Genomic DNA, 21461 nt, shown 5'->3' with positions numbered 1-21461 from the left:
AGCTTTCTCCAGAGATCTAAGCAGTTCATCATGTCCTCCCCTTACCTAGTAAAGCACATAGAGCCTTTCCACTTAAAGTTCCTCACACTGGCTTGTACTAGTAGCTGCCTTTTTGGCGAATGTGTCCTCGCTTCTCACCTAACTTGTCGGCTCCTTAAGATGTCAGGTCAATTTTATTCACGCTCTCATCCCACTAAGGATGGAAAGCACTTAGCATAGCACCTTTAATATATTCTTCCTCTCTACTTATATTTTCCACTCTTTTATTTGCTTTGAATAATTAACATGTTGGATTTCCTTTTGTGTAATTTCACTTGTTTTTTGATTGAATGCATAACTTTTTTTTTCTTTTTTTTCTTTTTTGGGGGGCCTATGCACTCGGTACACAGAAATTCCTGGGCCAGGGATCCAACACCTGCTACAGCAGGAACCAGAGCCACAGCAGGGACAACCCCTGATCCTTAACCCACTAAGCCACCAGGGAACTCCTACGTGTCTTAATAAAATTCAGCTTCCCACAGGCCCCTTTTAATTTGTTTAGTCTAAATATTCTTGTTTTGTTTTGTTTTGTTTTTCAACTAGGATAAGTGTATATTTACAAGCAGTTTCAAAAATGTTCATACATAGTTCTCTTTTAATCCAGCATTATTTTTGAACTCCATCAAATTAAGATCCACAGAGTGAACATGAATTGAGTGAGTCAGAGGACTGCATGCCAAAAATGAAGTCCAGAGTTGCAAAAATATTAAAAGGTGAGACAAGGAAATTAGCAGAAACAGAAGAGGGAAAAAAAAGTTAAATCTATTAAACCAAACAATTCTCCACATGTTGTTGAAGAAAAGAAACTACAGTTCACAGATACCACAATCTGGAAGCTTAGTTTTGTGCCATGCTGGAACTTACTTTTACTTCCTACCTGGCCTTTGCCCTGTTTTAGCACCTAGAACATGCAAATTTCATTCTCAGAAGTCTACCCATAGGTCAGGATCTAACTCAAATAGCAGCAGTTCAGCATTTTCCCCGTGTTTTATTCAGAGCAAAATAGACAGAATTCATTTTAAAAAGCATTTCCAGGTTATGATACTTTACGTATCAAGCCGGAAGTTTAAAATATGCCCATTATTACCCTAAGTGCCATTCTCCTCATACTAGGCTGCATTTTAAACATTTACTTCAAATGGCTATGTCTTGAAGACGAGGTGATTATACAATTATTAGAACACCTGAAACAGACTTACTGAGATGTAGATAAGGAAATATAGAACGAATTTTGTTAATTGCTCTCATTACTTTATATTAAAACCAAACGATAATGTCTCATTTCCATAACAATGGTCTATAGCACCCTACTTCGAGTGGCCTGCTTTTCCAGCATGTATTTCCATTTTAAGCAGCACCTTTTCATCTCAAGTCAGTAACCAGGACACTCCTAAATCGGTCCCATATCTTTGATGATATTTAGAATTCTTCTTTCGTATAAAAAGATGAATTCACAGGCACTTTTTTCTTCCACCTTTCCACCTCCTCCTCTCTTCCAAACCTGGGCACACTCGGGCGGTGGGGTAGGGTCGGCATCGCTGGCGGCGGGTGGTAATTATCTCCCGGGGGCTGAGTCCGCCCGCTCCCTGGGGGTGGTATCTCCCTGGCTCTCACCCCGCCGCCCCCCGCCAACCCCTGCTGCATTCCAGACGCGCGGGGGATGGGAGCTGGATGCCATTCCGCCGAACCCACTTTCTGCCCAGGTGAGCGCCGCGGTCCTCCGGGTTCTGCTCGCCGGGCCGGGAAGTCAGGACTTGCCGTTGCGGGGGAGCCCGGAGGGCGGACAGGAAAGAAAGTCTTTTTACTTTGCTGGCAGGAGCTTGGGTTTCTGAGTTCAGACAGGTTCCGGGGCGCTGGCCGGCTGCGCGGGCTTTGGTGCGACAGGACTCGAGACCTGTTGCGGCCCGTCCCACCCCGCCCTCGCAGGCTCGGCACCTGGGGCCCGGGAGGCGCGGCCCGGGCGGGACCGAGCTACCCTCCGCCGTCTGACGCGCAGGTGACTCCCCACCTCCCGCGCCCTCCGCTTCCTGGCAGGCGAACCTTTGGCGCGGGCGCGGCTGCGCGCGGCTCCCGGGCCCTCCCAGCGGTAAGTGGGGTCCCAGCTCCCCTCGCCTCCCTCGCGCGCGGAGGGCAAGCGGAGGGTGGCCGTGGCCGGGACCGCGGCCCCCCGGGGCGGGCTGCGAAGCTGGGGGCGCGAACTAACCCTGGGGCGTGCGCGCGCAGGATCGGAGAGTCGCGAAGTTGGGTCCCTCCGTTTTATGCACTTTTCTCTCATTAGCGTGGCGGTAGGGGGGGAGAGTAAGACGGGAAGTTTGGAAAGTTCAGCCTCAGGCTGGCTGCGTTCAGGTGCCCAAGCGACCGGAGCCAGCCGCCCGTGGTGGACTTTGGATCAGTTGCCTCTTTGCTCTGGGGTCGGCGGCAGGGAGGGTCGCGGCTTTTAGAAAGTGCGGCTCCTCAGCTCTGGGAATGGGGGGACTTGGCGGGGGGCGGGGGGGGAAAGCTCGGGAAAAGGGCGGGAGTCGCGGCTGCAGAGGGCGTGGATGCGCTTTAGATTCCAACTGGGGAACAGAACTCAAAAAGGAAAATAAAAGTTTACCTCGACACACTATGTGTCCGATCCCGCTTCTCCCAGATTTAGTCCGGGAATGTGCTTTTCAAACATTAGTGTCCCTGAGCCTGTGACCTTGATTAGCTGGTCAGGTCATTCTCGTTCCTATCAGATTTTGAGAATCACTGCTCCGGGTGGTGGTGGCCTTAAAAGGAGAGGAGATTGCTTCTGGAAAGTCACATGGAGATTTTAGGTCTGTTCTTTGTGTCGTGTTGGGAGAATCATCACCTTTATAGGGGGAGGGGGGGCAGAATGTGTGTATGTTAGTTGTAGGAATCATGGGTATGTGAGGAGACAATGCTGCTTTATCGGGAGGAGGAGACTGAGGTCTGGGGACACAGGACTGCATGGGGACCGTGCGTGGAGGGCTGTGCTTGTAAATTACACTGTCTCTGACCCAGAAGTAGAGATAAGCGCTAAGGAGGCCAGAACACTAAGAAAGAGCTGTGCTGGTGGCAGGCAGTCAAGGCTAGACTCTGATGTCCAGCCGCTCTTTTCCAGATTCCCACTTGATAGACCTGCCCTGGTTCCCGGCAGGCACCTCCCCTCTTTCCCTTTCTCATCCCTGACACATGCAAAGGCCCCAGGGAAAGCCATGACTGAGGATGAATCAGACCTGACAAGATATGGGAAAGCAGACAGTGATGCAAGCCACTTAGAAGAGAAAGCTGGTCTTTTGGGTTTTCCATAGTAACTAAAGAATCAGAGTAGTGTGAAACCGGAAGGGGTGGGGGTGGGGCAGGTCTTAGTTTTGTTTGATTTCTCCCTGTCTCCCTGCAGTTCCCAGAATGATAGCTGTTCCCACGCCTTCCAGTCCTAATTCCACCCCTGGCTTTGGGTTTACGTGGTGTACACACCTAGGAAGGGTGCTGGCTGCACCCGGCAGAGCCTGCCTGGGGGCTGGGTGGATCCGGCCTTTAAAGCTGGCACATTCTAGACCCCAGATGCTCACAGTGTATTGTGGGAAGCATCACCAATTGAACAATTGCTGAAAGGGATTGAGTAGATGGGGACGGACCACACCTCTGGTGCTGACTCAGTGATGTCTTGTGTGATTGCTCTCTGGAGACTATTACTTTAACTGACTAAACTCTTTGGGGAGGGTTAATTAATTTATTATTCCATCTGCTATATCCCTTCCTGCTACCATGCCCCTTACAGTTTGTGGTGGAGGTGTTCTTGACCACGACTTACTCACCCTGCAGCAACTCACCTGCCTGCTTCCCATTATAGGGCTGTGACTTTCCACGATGTAACAGAGTCCTTCAAGTTTGGAGAATCTCGTGGTGCAAATGTGATTCCAGTAAATCAGGCCTCTTCTGTAATGTAAATCTGGTTGAAGGAGACCTTTTGAAAAGGCCCCACTTAGCTTAATTTAACTAATTCTTTGTAAAATTACACATTGTCCTTGTTTAGCTAGTTTGATAAGTTTGCATGCCTCTCCCTCTGTAACTTGCAGAATATGAGCGTATGAGGGTTTGAGGGATGTTTCACAATTTCCCAGAGTCTGTCAAACACAATGTTTAAAATGTACTTTTGTGCACTTAATTATTTCCAATTTGGAAGTAGGATGTGTTTTAGAAATTTGTTGATGAATTTATCATTTGAAAATTAGAATGTACCCCCCCCACCATGCAAAAAATTCTAATTGAGGGATTTTATAGATACAGTGGGTTAAATTTTATTACAAATATCACCTAAGATCCATCAAGAATTAAATCCACCAACATTTCTCTGAGCAAATGTGCTGGAACCTTCAGATGACTATCCCTGCCTACCAAGGTGGGCCAGTGGGATTCGGGCACTGTTTTAAGGTACCTATCCCAGTCCACCAGGTAGGTAGTCTGTCTCCCACAGGGACTGGCATTGCCCATCATGGGAGATGAGTACAGTAGGCTGCTGACGTAGGAGATGGGGGCCGGTGGGTTCCAGAAGAAAGGATATGTGTGGAGATGAACTTGAATAGGACCAAGCTGGCTCCAGGGTTGGGAAGGAGGGTTTTTTAAAGGGGTCAGGAGGCCAGTGTATGTAGGAGGGACAGAGGGTCATGGAGGTAAAAGACGTTTTCAGCAGCTGTGATGCTGTGAGGAAGCTGAGCCTGGGTTGGAGAGATGATGCAAATATAAGCAATATGTACCCGTTGGGCGCTTCACGTGATCACGGCTGGTAGGAGCAACCTTTTCCTCTGGGACGTCTAATTACTACCCGGTTTGTATTTTATGTTCCCTCCGTCCTTCGGAGTAAGGCCAGATGTCCCATAGAGGTACATGCCATTTCACTTTTGAACTATGTGTCAAATAATTTGTAGACTTTACTCATTCTTGGGAAAGGTAAGGTAGTGATAATTAGCCCCTTTACAGGGGCAGACCGTCCAGTGTAACCACTGTGTTACTGGAAATGGCCTATTTTAAAGATTTATCCAAAAAACTATGCAGTCGTGGGTGCATAAAGGTCATGACCTTGTGCTCTTGTGCCCTATCCATTCATTAAACACACACACACACACACACACGCACACACATTGAGTGTTATCCACTGAGCAATGTTTTCTGCTGTGGGAATATGAGGCTAACAAGATACTGTCCTTGGGTCTCAGGAAGCTCATGGCTAGGGACCTAATAAGAATTATAAGTACAAACAGTTATTAATGGATCAGGTCCCTTTGCTTAGTATTTCCTTCACACTCTCTGAAGATCCCAGCAGGTACTGTACATGTTCATTAATCATTTGTGACATTGAGCATTAGCCAGCTGGAGTCAGCAGTGGTGGGGGGCAGAGTATTTCAGTTCTCTTGGCCTCTCAGGTTTATCACCGGTGCTTTGAAGGGTTTGGGTACATGATCACTAGTGTGTCCCATTCTGCTCTGAAATTCTCTGTGATCACTTCTTATGGAGGGTACCATAAAATAACTAACTAAGGTCTCCCCGAAGTATTACTGGCATCTTGTTATTTCCACTTCTGTGGTCCTATTTTCATTTCAAAGGTTTTTAGTTCTCTATGTATTATCACATTGCTTCTCAGATTGTATAAGCATTATTCACTTGGGGAGGAAAAGGCAGTTTTCAAAGCACTAAAAAGTGGTATCTTCCACCTCAATGGCTCTAATAGAATTGCTCACCATGGGGTGTCTCTCTGGGCTGTCATTTATACACATGCGAGGCAGTGATGGCTTTACTTCTAAACAGCACTTTGCTTTGCTCCAAATACGAAGTCTCATCTGACTCATTCAACAGCTGTTTCCTGATGTTTTTTTTAAAATGTATGTTTCGCAAATAAATGTAGCTTCTGAATTATTTGAGAAAAGTGAAATAAAGCTACGTTGCTTTTAGTGTAGGGAACTGTTGACAGGGTTCCCTTGTGATGATTTTGTTTCTTCCTTCTCCATCCTTCCTTTACTTTGAGTCTCTTACTGTACCTTTAACCTTTTCATCCAGTCATAGCCTTTTTGGCCTCTCTTTGTCCCTTCTTGTTCCTTCTCTTCCCTTTCTTTTTTTTTTTTTTTTTTTAGGGCCACACTTGCTGTATATGGAGGTTCCCAGGCTAGGGGTCTAATCGGAGCTGCAGCTGCCAGCCTACACCACAGCCACAGCCACACCAGATCGGAGCAGCATCTGTGAGCTACACCACAGCTCGTGGCAACAACGGATCCTTAACCCACTGAGCAAGGCCAGGGATCGAACCTGTGTCCACATGGGTGCTAGTCAGATTCATTTCCACTGAGCCACGATGGGAACTCTAGTCTTGTCTTTCTTTGCTCCTCCCTCTCATCCTTTTTCTTATCTTGTTTTTCTACCTTACCTTTCTTTTCTCTGTCCTACCTTCCCATTTCCTGCTTCTATTTGTTTGCCTCTTTCTCTATCTCTTCATCTCTTAATATTTATTTATGTTTCTTCATTTCTGTCATTACTCTTCATCAGTACAGGTCTCTACTCTAGCATATTATATGGTCTAAATATCTGTAAAATCAAGTTCTATGAATAACATGTATTCCAAGGGAAATTCTATAATAGTGATATCTTATATAACATATATAATATGTAATAACCAAAATACATTGTAAATATTACAAATAAAATTGCTAGTTACACTTTAATGTTAAATACAACATTTAACAATGCATTTCTAACTGTTTATGCATTTAAAAAAATATTCTTTTTTTTCCCAGTGGAAGGCAGCTATGCTCACCACTATACCACCAACGCTTTTTTTTCCCAATGGATCATTTGGTTAAAACTAAAGATTTGTCCCATTTGGCATGTCCAATAAGTTCTATCTTTGCCTCAGTTATATCCCATTTATTAGGTAAGCATTTCATCACTATCATGGAGACTTATCTATTTTTCAAAAACTTATACACTGATTTCAAGGTGGAATAAAATATTCAAATAAGAGAGCAAATAAGACAGTAAAAAGAGGATAATGGTATTATTAAAACCACATATTGACATGCTGACAGCCTTCCTGGGCAGTAAGGTGAAATATTTGTTAATTAATGGATTAGAGATTGGAGTTATCACAGAAAAGTTATTTAAGTATAAGTGTCGAATGCAGAGAAGTTCGAAAGTCAAAAGAACTTAAGTAGGAGCCCACTTGCACATATAATTGAATCTTTTCTTTAAAAAAAACCTAACTAGAAACACGACACTAAGGACAATTAAAATTACAGGCTGTGTCTACAATTTCTGTGTCTTTTAGGTCAGGCAAAGCCATCAACCTCTATACATTGAAAGTAATATGAAAAGTGCTTTATTACAAAAGCATTTGTTTGTGCAATATTAGGCCAATTCTTATACTATTTCTTTAGTATAAGAAATTCTTATAGTATAAAATTTCTTTAGTATAGGAATTCTTATCCTAATTCTTTAGCTATTAGCTCATAGCTAAAGGTATTCTCTGAGAAGTCAGTCAGATCTGATACATTCTTGAAGCCTTGATTCAGAGCCCTCTTACTAAGATAGTGTCTTCAAACTATTTTAGATCCTGTGTTTTGTTTATAGAGTAGATTTGCTCCCATTTCTGATACCTGAAGAGATAGGACAAGAAACCTAAAAAGAAAAGAGCAAGAAATATCTTCAAGACCATTGGACCCCAAATGCAATTCCCCTTGTCCATCCTAAGTAGGTGTGTGCAGCATGGAATAGGTGACTTGATAAAATGGTTAATTTTTTGAGATAAAGAAGCAAATTGCTATCTTTACTTTTCTTATCACAACAGAGTGATACCATTAATTGGGGGAGAACCCAAAGAGTTGTTTATTTGGTATACGTTTCATGTGAATGACTTTCTTGATTTGTTTAGAGGATGATTCCAACTGAGGGAAGAGAAGATAGCTTTGTGATATCTTTTGGGAAAGAGTGCCCAGATCTTTCCACTTCCCAATGTACACTGTTGCAGGAATTGCTAAATACCAGCCACATGTTTTGGGGAAAAGCTAAGTTGCAAGACTAAGAGAGGAGCCCCGGCTTTGAAATCCTTTAGAACTCTGGGCAGTCGAGGAGAGGAAGGAGCAAGATTTACACACCTGCACTTGTATACACACACACAACTAAATCGTGCAGAAGAGAAAGTCACCAATGGTGGTCATGATACCCCGTGGTCATGCCATCCCCTTCTTCACTGTGACACTGACAGGGGCTTTAAGGACAAATGAACATGAAACAGAGAGCTGCCTGTTCAGGTCTGGTTTAAGAAACTGTGAGCAGAGCCTTACAGCTTTGTCATTACAGCCTCCCAGGTAGAACCAAGGTCAGAAATTAAAGCACAGTAATGAGGAGAGATCACAGGGAGCTCAGGTTGCTGTTCTGTGTAATCCAGAAGCGTCCGTTATACAAATCCAGCAGCATTTTACACATTTAAAAATGTGCATCCTTATTTATACCTCACTGACTCATTTCCACCTGTGCAAGTGTTCTGTAAGCAGCTTATTGAGAAAACAATACGAATGTATGAACTAGCATGGGCTAGCTTTCCAGTTACATTTTTCGGGGGTGGGGGTTGGATTTCTAGGAGAAAATAAAAGAGGATCCCTTATTTCAATTGTGATATAGCCATCTGAGCAGCCTTGAGTAAAAGTGACTTCCCAGGGAAAGGACAAATTAAAGGGCTGTTAGACACAGGTTATTTCAGATGTCCTGATCTTTTTGTATGACTCTTTACGGAAGTTGAAACCAATGTTTTTTTTCCAAGCTAGATGTATGTTTACCATTTATACTTTTTGGCGGTTTAATTAAATACACTTATATTCACTTGCACGATTTCCACAACCTCATTACTATTTGCAAACCTCTACTTTTTAACAGTCCAAGACTGCTTTTATTTGGCCTCTAAATAAACTACTAACACCTTGGCATTTGATAGCTGTTCCCAACATACCCACACAAATACATTTTTTGCAAGTTTTTACTTTTTCCTAGAGACACTGTTTTTTGTTAGTGTATTTGAAAAACCACTTTTATAGTTCACATTGAGCACATACTTAATGTTTTCCTACAGCACCTGTCTCTCTGTAAATGTCACCATGGACCATGATTGACTTTTTATTTCCTTAAATAGACTCAAAAGGTGGGACAGGAATGCATACGACATATGTTTAACATTTCTCTCCAGGTGTCCCTGGTTGCTTGTGATGCCCCTGTCTAAATATATCAAGGTTTTGCTTTAAATTATCCTAAGGTTCAGAAAACAAGGTTGAAAGAACCTGAATCCCACTTTCTGTTGGAATCAGGGAATTGTGGGTGGGTCTTGTGAAGTGGGGGGAGAGGCAAGGGACACAGGTGAGGGGATGGATGGATGGCTCGATAGAGATGGGTCCCTGGTTGCTTCTCCTTTGTGATTACACAGGGAGGGTAGAATGGAACCAGGATCCCTACATAAGAGCACTGTAAGACAATAGACCTTATTGAAGGTGGATATGACTACACACTATGGCAGGGACACGTAAACGAGAACTTACCTGCTTTGGTAGCCTTCGAGGATCCTCCATTCCTGTGAGGGGGATACAAGCAGTAGCAAGAAAGTAAATACCTTGGTTATTTTACATAATGATAAGTACGAGAAGTTAAATAAAGCCAGATGAAAGAATTAAGAATGGCAGAGAGGGCAGGTTCTTTTTAAAATGGGCAGGAAAAAAAAAGTTTAAAGAAGTTAGGAAAACATCTAAGGAGGTGATGTATGGAATTCCCGTCGTGGCTCAGTGGAAAAGAATCTGAACAGCATCCGTGAGGATGCAGGTTCCATCCCTGGCCTCACTCAGTGGGTTAAGGATCCAGCGTTGCCATGATATGTGGTGTAGGTCCCAGATGCGGCTTGGATGCCGCGTTGCTGTGGCTGTGGTGTACGCTGGCAACTACAGTTCCAATTCCTCCCCTAGCCTGGAAACTTCCATATGCTGAGGGTGCAGTCCTCAAAAGACCAAAAAAAAAAAAAAAACCCAAAAAACAAAAGGAGGTGATGTATGATAAGCCAGGAGTGAAAAGAAGGAGTGTTCTGGGCAGACGGTACAGCTGGTGCCAAGATCCTGAGATGGGCGTAAACCCAGATTTGTTAAATGAAAAGAAAGAAAATCTGCTAATTATCCAGGAAAGGTGTCTGGCAACCAATTGACTATACGAGCCCAGGGGCGCAGCCAGGCCTGGAGGTGGGCCTGCCGGCTGTGGTCACAGGAGGTTTCCTGCCATAAGCCTTGGGGGATCTTCCTGGGGGAGGTATTAATAGGGAAGGTTGTGGATGGAGGTGAGTGAAGCTCCCAAATTCAAGCCTGGACCTCGGGAAAGGACGCTTTGATGGCATTTGAAGAAAATTCTTGGCCACTGCCCTAGAGCCCAGCATTGAGGGTGTCTCGGCCATGATTTTCAGATTTCATTGGCATTAATAGCCATCACTATTAAAAATCATTTCCCCTAATGCTCCAGCATTCTCAAGACCAAAGTAGATCCTGATCCTCTTGCAAGTTTTGCCTACTTTCGAGTAGAGAAATAGACCTACTTCTTGAAACCAGATTCCGGGTTTGTGTCAGGATAGGTATTGGGTAAACTGAGAGCTTACTCTGCTGTGTTTCATCAAGCTGTAAAAAAATAGATACAGACTTTTATGGAAGTTCCTGTTGTGGCTCTGTGGAAATGAACCTGACTAGTATACATGAGGATGCGGGTTTGATCCTTGGCCTCGCTCACTGGGTTAAGGCTCTGGCATGGCCGTGACCTGTGGTGTGGGTCGCAGACACGGCTCGGATCTGGTCTTGCTGTGGCTGTGACTTAGGCCCATGTCTGCAGCTCTGATCCCATGTTACTGTGGCTGTGGTGTAGGCTGGCAGCTGTAGCTCTGATTTGACCCCTAGCCTGGGAACGTCCATATGTCCCAGGTACGGCCCTAAAATCTAAATCTATATACATATATATGGACTTTTAAACTTCTCAGGGCTCTAATGGAATATATAGTTGACTCCAATTTCACCTTAATGATAAACGGAACAGCCATAATCACAATTCATTTAAACACCCAAAGAATCCTTTCTTCCTGCTGAAGTAAAAACATGTAATAATAGCACTGACATCAAAAACATAAGGGAAAGGAGTCATGTTTACACTAATTTGTATCACTTTTTCATTGACAAACTCAAGACTTGAGAAACTTTTTTTCATTAAGATTAAATGCATGGAGACTATTTTCAGAATGACTTTAGCATAATTAAATATTTCAAAAGATAAAAAATTTTAGGGCAACTCCCCAAGTGACACTTGATAACATCTCCATTCTTCTGACAGGGTGCTTCTTTGAAATTAGCGTTTATGATTTTTGAAAGAGATCTGTAGATTTACCTAATTACCTTTACAGCTCGCAGTGGGTTTCTGTCCTTTTTAAAGCACTTTACCAATGGGCAATATTTTGTACTGTCAAAAAACTATCATCTGCTTAACGTAAATATGTGCTTCAATCTTAACAATGTTCTGCATGGGTGTTATTTAAAAAAAAAAAAGCACTTTATACTTCAGCATTGTTTGGTGTATCACACTTTAATCAGCGCTCATTCTGTTCCACTGAGTAATTAGGCAGTACAAGATTAGCTTATCATGTAACGTTTCTCTACATCCTGAGCATTAATGACTGTGCCAGAGACAGTGTCTCCCTCAAAGGACTCCTGGTCTAGTGAAGAGGTAGAGAATAGGGCCTTTCACGGATGCATCAGACAGGATACCTTGTGCCAGAAGTGCTGTGGGCACTCCTTGCCCTGCTTCTGGTTCTGGCCCCCGAGAATTGAAGATGAGACTGAGTGCCCCTGAGCTGCTTGCAAAGACCTCATTAACCACATGAGGTTATTTCTGTTTTTGTTTTTTTTTTTTTCTTTCTTTTGTGGTCCCTGTAACCAGATAGCTTTAGTTTCTGGATTTTTTGTACTTGTTCACATGTTGCTCTATACGAAGTGTTAGACTGTTTTATAGGCAGGGTTTTGAATTGCCTGTGACCGTCAATAGTCAATAGTTATCTTACCACGTGAATGAAAAAAAGAGGAGGCTGTTCTAAGGTACAAACTAATGGTTGGGATACTTCTTTTACCAGCTTTCTTTTTCCTCAATGCAAACACTGCACAGTCATTGATATACATTTAAAACAGATTAACCAATGAAGTCCTACTGTCCAGCAAATGGGAGTGAATGATTATGTTTTAATGTCATGAACATAAATTGGTGGCCTTTATATTCTTACATTTGATATAGTTTAGACTGGGGATGAAAATATATTAAACAGCCGCTGCGCAAACACAAAAACACACAAACACTGAATTATTTTGGTATGAAAGTGATCATCACCCCATCCCCTAATTAAAAGACATGAATGAAACTAAGCAATGATTAGATATTGAGCAAATGGCATTTTTCTCTGGGATTTATAGAATGAATTGGAGCTGTTTAGTTTTGTCCTTTTCATGATAAAATGGGTGATTCTGTTAAATGTGTGGGGCCGTCTGCACCCACACTCTGTGACTGAGGGTACCGTTTGTGTGTGTGTGTGTGTGTGTGTGTGTGTGTGTGTGTGTATTCCTTGGTCTGCTCTGTGGAAGCCTGTGACCTGTGATATCGGGCCATTTTGTTGTGCCATTATGAAGCCAGCTTAGAACCTTATAATAAGTTTTGATGTCAAAACTGCATATTGGATTGCCCTGGGCAGCTTGAATATTACAGTGAGTTTTTAATTTAATATTAGCTCCTTTAATGTTTTAATTGTCATCTTTAATTTCTGTAGTCAAAGTCAAACATAATCTTGGCATCTAAAAATCTGAAGAAAGAAGAGGTATATCTGTTTTGACTGTTGTCCACCATAGATGATGGTTTTATAAGACAGAGATGTTCTGAAATGATCCTTTAGAAACTATATTCTCATGTTCTCTAAATAGACTTTTTGATACACATCACAGTCATTCCACCCACCTCAAAAAAGGGTGACTTAAGGTATTTGTTTTTTCAATATTTGAAAGACTATACAATGTTCCTTAATAAATTTGCTTAACATCTTGAGTTCCCATTGTGGCTCAGTGGTTAACGAATTTGACTAGGAACCATGGGGTTGCGGGTTCGATCCCTGGCCTTGCTCAGTGGGTTGGGGATCCAGTGTTGGCATGGGCTGTAGTGTAGGTTGCAGACGCAGCTCGGATCTGGCGTTGCTGTGGCTCTGGCGTAGGCTTGGCAGCTGCAGCTCCAATTAAACCCCTAGCCTGGGAACCTCTGGGTGTGGCCCTAAAAAGACAAAAAGACCAAAAAAAAAAAATTTGCTTAACATCAAAGTTGTGTCAGAGGACTGATTTAATAATGCGACATAAACTAGAAAAAAACATTTGAAATTATTTGTGGCTGGTAAATTATTTTTTATGAAGTTCTTTTATTTTATACTGTTGAACATTTAAAAATAAAGACTAACTTTTGTACGTTTATCTTGGCTTCCTGGAGCTGCTATAACAAACTACCACACTTTGTGGCTTAAAGAATGTATTCTCTCACAGGTCTAGAGGCTACTACTCTGAAGTCAAGTTGTCCTCGGGACCCCATTTTCCTAGAAGCTCTAGGGGTAGCCTGTCCATGACTTTCTCTCAGATCTGGTGTTACTAGTAATCCTTAGTGTCCAGTCTCTGCCTCTGTAGTCACTTGGAGTTCTCCCTGTGTATTTGTCTGTGTCTTGTCTCTCCTTTTTAAGAATAGTCATGGGTTAGGAATAGAATATGACGCTAACAGAATATGACCTCATCTTAAGTTGATTACATGTGCAAAGAAGGCCCTCTTTTCAAGTACGATCACATTCACTGGTGCTGAAGGTTAGGATTTGAAGATATCTGTTGGAGGGACACTTAGCAGCATTTAGTCCTTAAATAGAAACAGCCTAAGACAAGTTGGGAATAGGACCTCAGAAGACTATGGCAACTCTGGTCTTTTTGGTATTTCTTTCAGTCAAAGCCCTGATTGGGGGGCCATCTGTTTACATACTAAGTAGTTGTAACCTCTGGCTATGTGCCATGTAAGAAAGTTGTAATTTCTCCTTGGAGCATTTTTCCACTGAGTTCTTATTTCAGAAGTTTCTTCAGTGAACCTGCTTAGATCAGAAACCATAAACAAATCGAGACTGGGTTTAGCTTAATATTGTTTGCTTAATATTGTTTGCTTAATATTGTTTGCTTAATATTGCAACTGACAAAGCAATGAATGACATTGCTAATGGGATAACAGGAAACATGACCTTCTCTTGAATCCTCAAAGATGCTTAGGACCAAATGTTTTTGTATCTTTATAGTAAAAGATACACAATGTAATGTTAAAATGTGCAATAGCAATAATAGTATAATAATAATTGTAGTAAAAGCGAAATACTTGAAGGGCGTCACCTCATTTATTCCTTCGAATGACCTAATGCTATGAACATGTAACTGAGCAGGACCCCATACTGCCTTCCCAGGGGAGAGACCCCTCCCTCATATCCTCTGAAATACCCAGATAATAGTATCTCATGCCTAGTTCCTGAGTTATTAAGATGCTGAAAACCACCACCAAGTGGAAGGCATTAACCCATAGCACACAGTCCCCAGACCTGCGGGCTCCTAAGAATTGATCACCATCAACCAGAGAATTGTGCACAAGCTGATCACATAGCCTGGGGTGCCTCTCCCTCACTTGGCCTTTATTTATTAATTTTTTAATGACTTTTATTTTTTCCATTATAGTTGGTTTACAGTGTTCTGCCAATTTTCTACCATACAGCAAAGTGACCCAGTCACACATATATACATTCATTCTTTTTCTCATTTTCCTCCATCATGTTCTATCACAGGTTCACCTGGCCTTTAAAATACTTTGTTGAAACCCTTTGGGGAGTTCAGAGTTTGCTTACTTATTTATTTACTTACTTACTTATTTATTGAGCATGAGCCACCCATTCTCCTTGCTTGGTTGGCCCTGCAATAAACCTTTCTCAGCTCCAAACGCCAATGCTCCAGTGTTTCAGTGTGGCCTACCTGTGCGCTGGGCACAGGAACTTGCATTCAGTGACACACACTGCTGTCAGCCTTCTTTCTACACGTGACCAGACGGAGGCTTGTGGACTCAGGTCACTGGCCCAAGAGCTCTATAGTAATTGGGAAAGCAGGCTTTGAACCTGGAGTTGGGACCTTACACACAAGCTCTCACCCTCCCAGCTATATATATATATATATATATACATATATATGTGTTGTTTTTGTTTTGGTTACTACTCAAGGCAAGTGAAATTGCTCATCAGTATAATTTGTTTTGAGATAATTGAAGATTCACAGGCAGTGGAGATAAGTAATACAGAGGAAATCATTGTATCCTTTACCCAGCTTCCCTCAACGGTAACATCTTGCAAAACTGTAATTCTGTATCACACCCCGGATATTGCCAAGGTCCCAAATGTTTCCATCACCCCGAAAATTCCTCTTGTTGCCCTTTTATAGCCACATCCACCCCTTCTTTATGCCCTGGCATTCACTAATCTGATCGCTTTTATAACTTTGTCATTTCAAGACTGTTACGTAAATGAAATCATTCAGTGTGTAATTTGGGGGAGGGGGTTGGCTTTTTTCTTTTCCTTTTTCCTCATTATTATTATTATTATTTTATGGCCGCACCTGTGGTATATGGACATTCCTAGGCCAGGGATTGAATCTGAGCTGCAGCTGCAATCTACACTGCAGCTGTGGCAATGCCAGATCCTTTAATCCACTGTGCTGGGTCTGGGATTGAACCCACATCTCCACTGCAGTCAGATTTTTAACCCACTGCACCACAGCAGGAACTCCAGGCGTTGGCTTTTTTCACTCAGCACAGTTCTCTGGGGGTTCATCCAGGTTTCTGCCAGCATCAGAAGTTAGTTTTGTATTGCTGACTAATGGTATGAGCACACCACACTTTGTATAATATTCACCCACAAAGGACAATTGAGTTGTTTCCAGTTTGGGGCTATTATGAATAAAGCTGCTATCTATGAACATTCATCTACAAGTTTTTGTGTGAAGTTTTCACTTCTCTGGGATCAATCCTAGGCGTACAAGTGATGCCTTTTGTGTTAGTTACATATTTAGTTTTGTAAATGAAATGGGCAGATTATTTTTCAGAGTGGCCCATGAATTGAAATTTCTTTTTTTTTAATACCTTGTTTATATTTTTTGTATTTACACATTTAACATTTGGAATTTATACTTCCTGCAAATGACCCTAAAGAGCTGATAATCAAAGGCATTGTGTAGTGGTTTTGAGGCCTGGATCTGAATCATGTATTTTACAAGGCTCTTTTTCTGGAATGAATCACTTAACTAGTAGGTGAGCCTAGCGGTCTACTCAGTTTTTATATTATGGCAAGATTTTATTTTTCTCTACTCATTAAGTTTATTCTGTATGTTAAAAGAATATGTTTTCTAGGGTTGTTAATTATTATTAATTGAATGATACTTTTTATGTGTTTAAAGGCACACCTCTTTAATTTTGTCCTCAAGTATAGCCCTTCAAAGATTTCATGATTGAACTCTTGAAAGTCTTATGTTAAATATGTAACTAAATACAGGAGCTATTTTATTGCAGTAACCATTCCTGCAGGTGCCATTACCTTGTTCTCCTCCATTAAAATTTCTTTGTTGGTGGTTCCTTCGAAAGTATCCCTTGTAAACATCTCTTGTGATAAGTTAGTATCTTTAGGCAGCTGTTAAAGAATGGCCTCTCCAGCAGAACAGTCAAGTGTATTTCTTTCTGTTTTTTTTTTTTTTCTTTCTTTCTTTTTAGGGCCGCACCCGTGGCATATGGAGGTTCCCAGGCTAGGGGTCTAATTGGGCCTGCAGCTGCCGGCCACAGCCACAGCAACACAGGCTCCAAGCTTCGCCTGTGACCTACACCGCAGCTCACAACAATGCCAGATCTTAGTTGGGTTCATGACCACTGAACCTTGACGGGAACTCCTGTATTTATTTCTTATCTTAACTCTTGTACATCATTTCTCCATGTCAGTGCTTATGGCTGTTGCATTTTTCCTATGAAATGTTTTTCTGCATCACATCTGGCTTTGCTGTTTGATTAGCCCTGTAGTGTTTCACTTTTCTTTCTCATCTTCTATTTTTTTCCTCATAATTACCTTTTCACCTGTGTCTTCTCAGTTTGATTATGCTTTCATAATCCCTCTGATCGCTATGATTTCTCAGCTAGCACATAGTTCAAGAATGAGTTTTTTTATAGCGGCAGAGTATACACTTGCATCAGTAAAGCTCGGAAATGAATATAGTTTTTTTAAAGCATTTTATGCATTTTAATTTCCACATATGTCATGGGCACTTAACATCACATATTATAGAAACTCAAAAGTTAAATTTTTTTTCTTTGCTTTTTAGGGCTGAACCTGTGGCATATGGATGTTCCCAGGCTAGGGGTCAAATCAGAGTTGCAGGAGCTGACCTCCACCACAGCCACAACGATGCAGGATCTGAGCTGTGTCTGCAACCTACATCACAGCTCACAGCAACGCCAAATCCTTAACCCACTGAGTGAGGCCAAGGATTGAACCAGTGTCTTCCCGGATACTAGTTGGGTTCGTTACTGTTGAGCCATGATGGGAACTCCCTCAAAAGTTAAATTTTAAATGTTTTCAAATGAGTGCTCAGGAAAGTTGGGATTTTTATGAACAATCAGCAGTTACTGAATGTTTTGAATAATTACAAATACTGTGTGTGAGTTTCATGTGATCACTGGGTATTTGTCCCTCGTGGACTGGAATTATCAAATGAAAACCACACCACAATAAACCTGTGTTCTCATCAAATGCATTGATTTTGTCAAGCAAATAAAAACCATATTTCTTTGGTAAAAAAGTGTTATGTGTAAAAGAGAACTTTAATGAATACTTAAGAAGTCATGAATGAGTAATATGATTTCATGCAGAAGAAAGTGAATAACCTGATAAAGTTTTCTGAGCCTTGGCACTATTTACATTTTGGACCAGGTAATTCCCTCCTGTGGGCAGCTAGCCTATGCATTCATGAATATTTAGCAGCGTCCCTAGCTTCTACCACACTACCTATCAGTAGCATAGCTCCCCACAAATCCTTATAATTAAAAACATCTCCAGACACTGTTCCTCTTTGGAGTGTGGGTGGAGTCAGATCTCCCCTGCTGAGAACCACTGAACTTGCATACAATGTCATTAGAAAAAAAGATGGCACCGTTTGCAATGACATTTAGGAAAGCTTCCTCACTGGATCCCTGGTGCGTGTCAACAGATCACGTTAAATGTAATTAGGTGATAAAAGCAGCTCATTTTACTTCTTCATACCATACCTCTCACCCTAGCAGACATCTTGGTGTTTATTCCTCCTCTGCCCAAAGCATGGGAGCATGTTCCCCCAAAGCGTGGGAGCGTGTTACCCCAAAGCTCCACCGTAATGCTATGTGGGACAAAAAAGACTGTGTGGCCCAGAATTCCCGTGTCGCATTGCACACTGATGGCCCTGGACCCAGGGATAATTCCAGCTGCCTAAGTTTCATTCAGGTTATGGCTCAATCTGAGGACCCTCCAGGGGACCGGAAGAACGTGTTCTGTTTTTATTCTTCTATCAGATTTCATCTTGGGGCTTTCAGTACTGTAAGCTTTTCTCTGTAAAAACTCTGAGCCTAGGGAAGGGGTCAAGCTTGTCTGCACTAAAATCGTAACGCGAGGCTACCCGGTGCCTTCCTCAGTCCTCAGCTCTGCCTTCCTGTAGGCTGAATCTCTTCGATCTTTTGTCCCCCCAGAAAAACTTACCATTTAATACCCACTCCTTCATGACCTCGCTCTATGATTAGTGACTCGTGTTACATGTTTTCAGATAAGGGAATAATAAGTGGTCATGGCTTTCTGGGTTACCCTTCCCAAATCAGATTTGATTTGTGGGAAGCCTGAGACCAAAAAGGCAGAGTTTAGAGGAAAATTGTAAATGAGGGCAGGGCCACGGACAAAGATGTTTGTGGTCAGATTGGCTCCTCAGTTCTTGTAGCACATCATAGAGTTAGACTTTGAATCCGCACAATGGCGATCTTGACCGCAAAAGCCGGGGAAGCCCTTGTTGTGATTGAGATAAGGTCCGGTCCAGTATCTCACACAGTGAATGATTGAGTGGGTATCACTTTGTGGGTATTGTGAGGGATGGGGCATGAGCTGGGATAGGTATATTTTGATCCCTAAGAGAAGTCTGAATTGTCTTTGATGTCCTGAGTATCTTTATCACCTATATGCTATCAGGCCATCAAACTCGAGTTCTTGCTTTGAACCATCACTTGAATTTTCTTGTCACGTCCTCACTGGGCGTTTGAGCACCGAAAGACTCTGCTAGCGACTCCCTGTCCCCTGATACTGCACAACTAATTGTTTTAAACACGTTTTGCTGAATCACAAAAGTCTGCAGTGTCCCTCTTCCTCTGGTTCCATTTTGTCTAGTCAGCTTTATCTCCTATCTTTAATAAGAATCCTGATATCCAGCAGACCAAGTTTTTCTTTTTCTTTTTCCTTCTTCTTTTCTTTCTTGGATACCCCATGGCATATGGAGTTCCCGGGCCAGGGATCAGATCTGAGCCACAGTTTTGACTTACACGGCAGCTGTGGCGATGTTGGATCCTTAAGCCCCCTTGCTGGATCAGGGATCGAACCTGAGTCCCAGTGCTCCAGAGAAGCTACGAATCCCCTGATCCTGTTGTGCCACAGGGGGAACTCCTGTTTTCATTTCTGTTTTAAATTCATTCCTGGATGTACCATGTTCTTACCTGTTCTGGTCTTTTGCTTATGTTTTATATTCTTTCATTCTTGTGTAGGATGAAATACTCCTCTTGCCACCTGATTGTTTTTCCCTCATTGCCCCATGTACACCTGAAGCCCACCTCCTGCACAGGTCTAGCCTTAACTCTTTTGTTCCATATTGAGCTCTACTGGCTTTTATTCTGAAAGCATTGACTATAGGCATTACTCATTTTGGCCCTTAGCAATATATGTCTTTGTTCAGAGTGGTACCACACAGTTCTGTATATACATTTTGCCTCTTCATCTACTTAATACATTCCTGGAAGGCAAGTATTTCATGCTTTTTATATTTGACCAGTATCCATGCCTAGCAAGTACTCAGTAAAGATTTCTATTAATGGCTGTCTAGGCATTGAGTTTATCCTAATTCTCTTTTAAAATATTTTAAACTAAAACAAAAAAGGTTTATAGAAACTGATCACGCCATGTGTAAATCCCAGATTAAAGTTAGGAAGGAGGGACTTCCCCGATCTCAGAAAAGGAAGGTACATTTCTTTAGATGAGAAACTAAATTGTAGCGGTACCTGGGAAAAAAGGAATATCAACTAGCGGTCTGTAAAAGGAAATCTGTTTAGCTTATTTGCGATAAATAGGTGAATTATGGCATTATTAATGCCACTTTGGAAATGAAATGTATGGTATATTGAGCTATTGGTAGTAGAAATAAATAAATGTAAAAATGATAGTTGACGTGGATTATAAAACACTTGAAAGTAGAACTCTAACTGATTCTCCGTTTTTCCTTTTAAACACCCAGATCCCTTTAGTCGCTGTACGAATGGACATTTGAAAGTGCTGTTGTCAGAGGTTTGCAAGCATGGAGACCTCTTCAATGCTTTCCTCCTTGAATGATGAGTGTAAATCAGACAATTACATTGAACCTCACTACAAGGAGTGGTATCGAGTAGCCGTGGACACGCTGATTGAACATGGGTTAGATGCATACCAAGAATTTCTTGCCACGGAACGAGTGTCGGACTTTCTAGCTGAGGAAGAAATCGCTTATATTTTGAAAAATGTTCAGAAAGTTGCACAAAGCACAGCACATGGTAATGACAATTCCTATGATGATACTTCATCTTCTGGGACTTACTGGCCTGTGGAGTCTGATGTGGAAGCTCCAAACCTTGACTTAGGCTGGCCTTACGTGATGCCCGGACTCTTAGGAGGCACCCACATAGACCTCCTCTTTCATCCGCCAAGAGCGCAACTACTTACGATTAAGGAAACTATTCGGAAGATGATAAAAGAAGCAAGAAAGGTAATATTTCAATGTCTTTCTTTCTCTCTCTCTCTTTTTTTTTGTCTTTTTGCCATTTCTTGGGCCACTCCCTCGGCATATGGAGGTTCCCAGGCTAGGGGTTGAATCAGAGCTGTAGCCACTGGCCTACACCAGAGCCACAGCAATTCAGGATCCGAGCCGCGTCTGCAACCTACACCACAGCTCACGGCAATGCCAGATCCTTAACCCACTGAGCAAGGCCAGGGATCGAACCTGCAGCCTCAT

At 42.3% G+C, this 21461-nt stretch overlaps 1 protein-coding gene across 1 annotated transcript in view; it reads left to right on the top strand.

The window, feature by feature from the left end:
* Positions 1-2046: 2046 nt before the first annotated feature.
* Positions 2047-21461, top strand: part of FAM83B (family with sequence similarity 83 member B) — an 81864-nt gene continuing 62449 nt past the window's right edge. The window contains exons 1-2 of the mRNA XM_047796670.1: positions 2047-2125; positions 20712-21215. Of these exons, the coding sequence (XP_047652626.1) occupies positions 20772-21215 (444 nt within the window). The 5' untranslated portion in view covers positions 2047-2125; positions 20712-20771. The remainder of the gene's footprint in view (positions 2126-20711; positions 21216-21461) is intronic.

The sequence above is a fragment of the Phacochoerus africanus genome, chromosome 9 (assembly GCF_016906955.1).
Source record: "Phacochoerus africanus isolate WHEZ1 chromosome 9, ROS_Pafr_v1, whole genome shotgun sequence".
Classification (NCBI taxonomy): Eukaryota; Metazoa; Chordata; class Mammalia; order Artiodactyla; family Suidae; genus Phacochoerus; species Phacochoerus africanus.
Note: the sequence above shows the minus strand (reverse complement) of the source record. Positions and strands in the feature narration are given on the sequence as shown.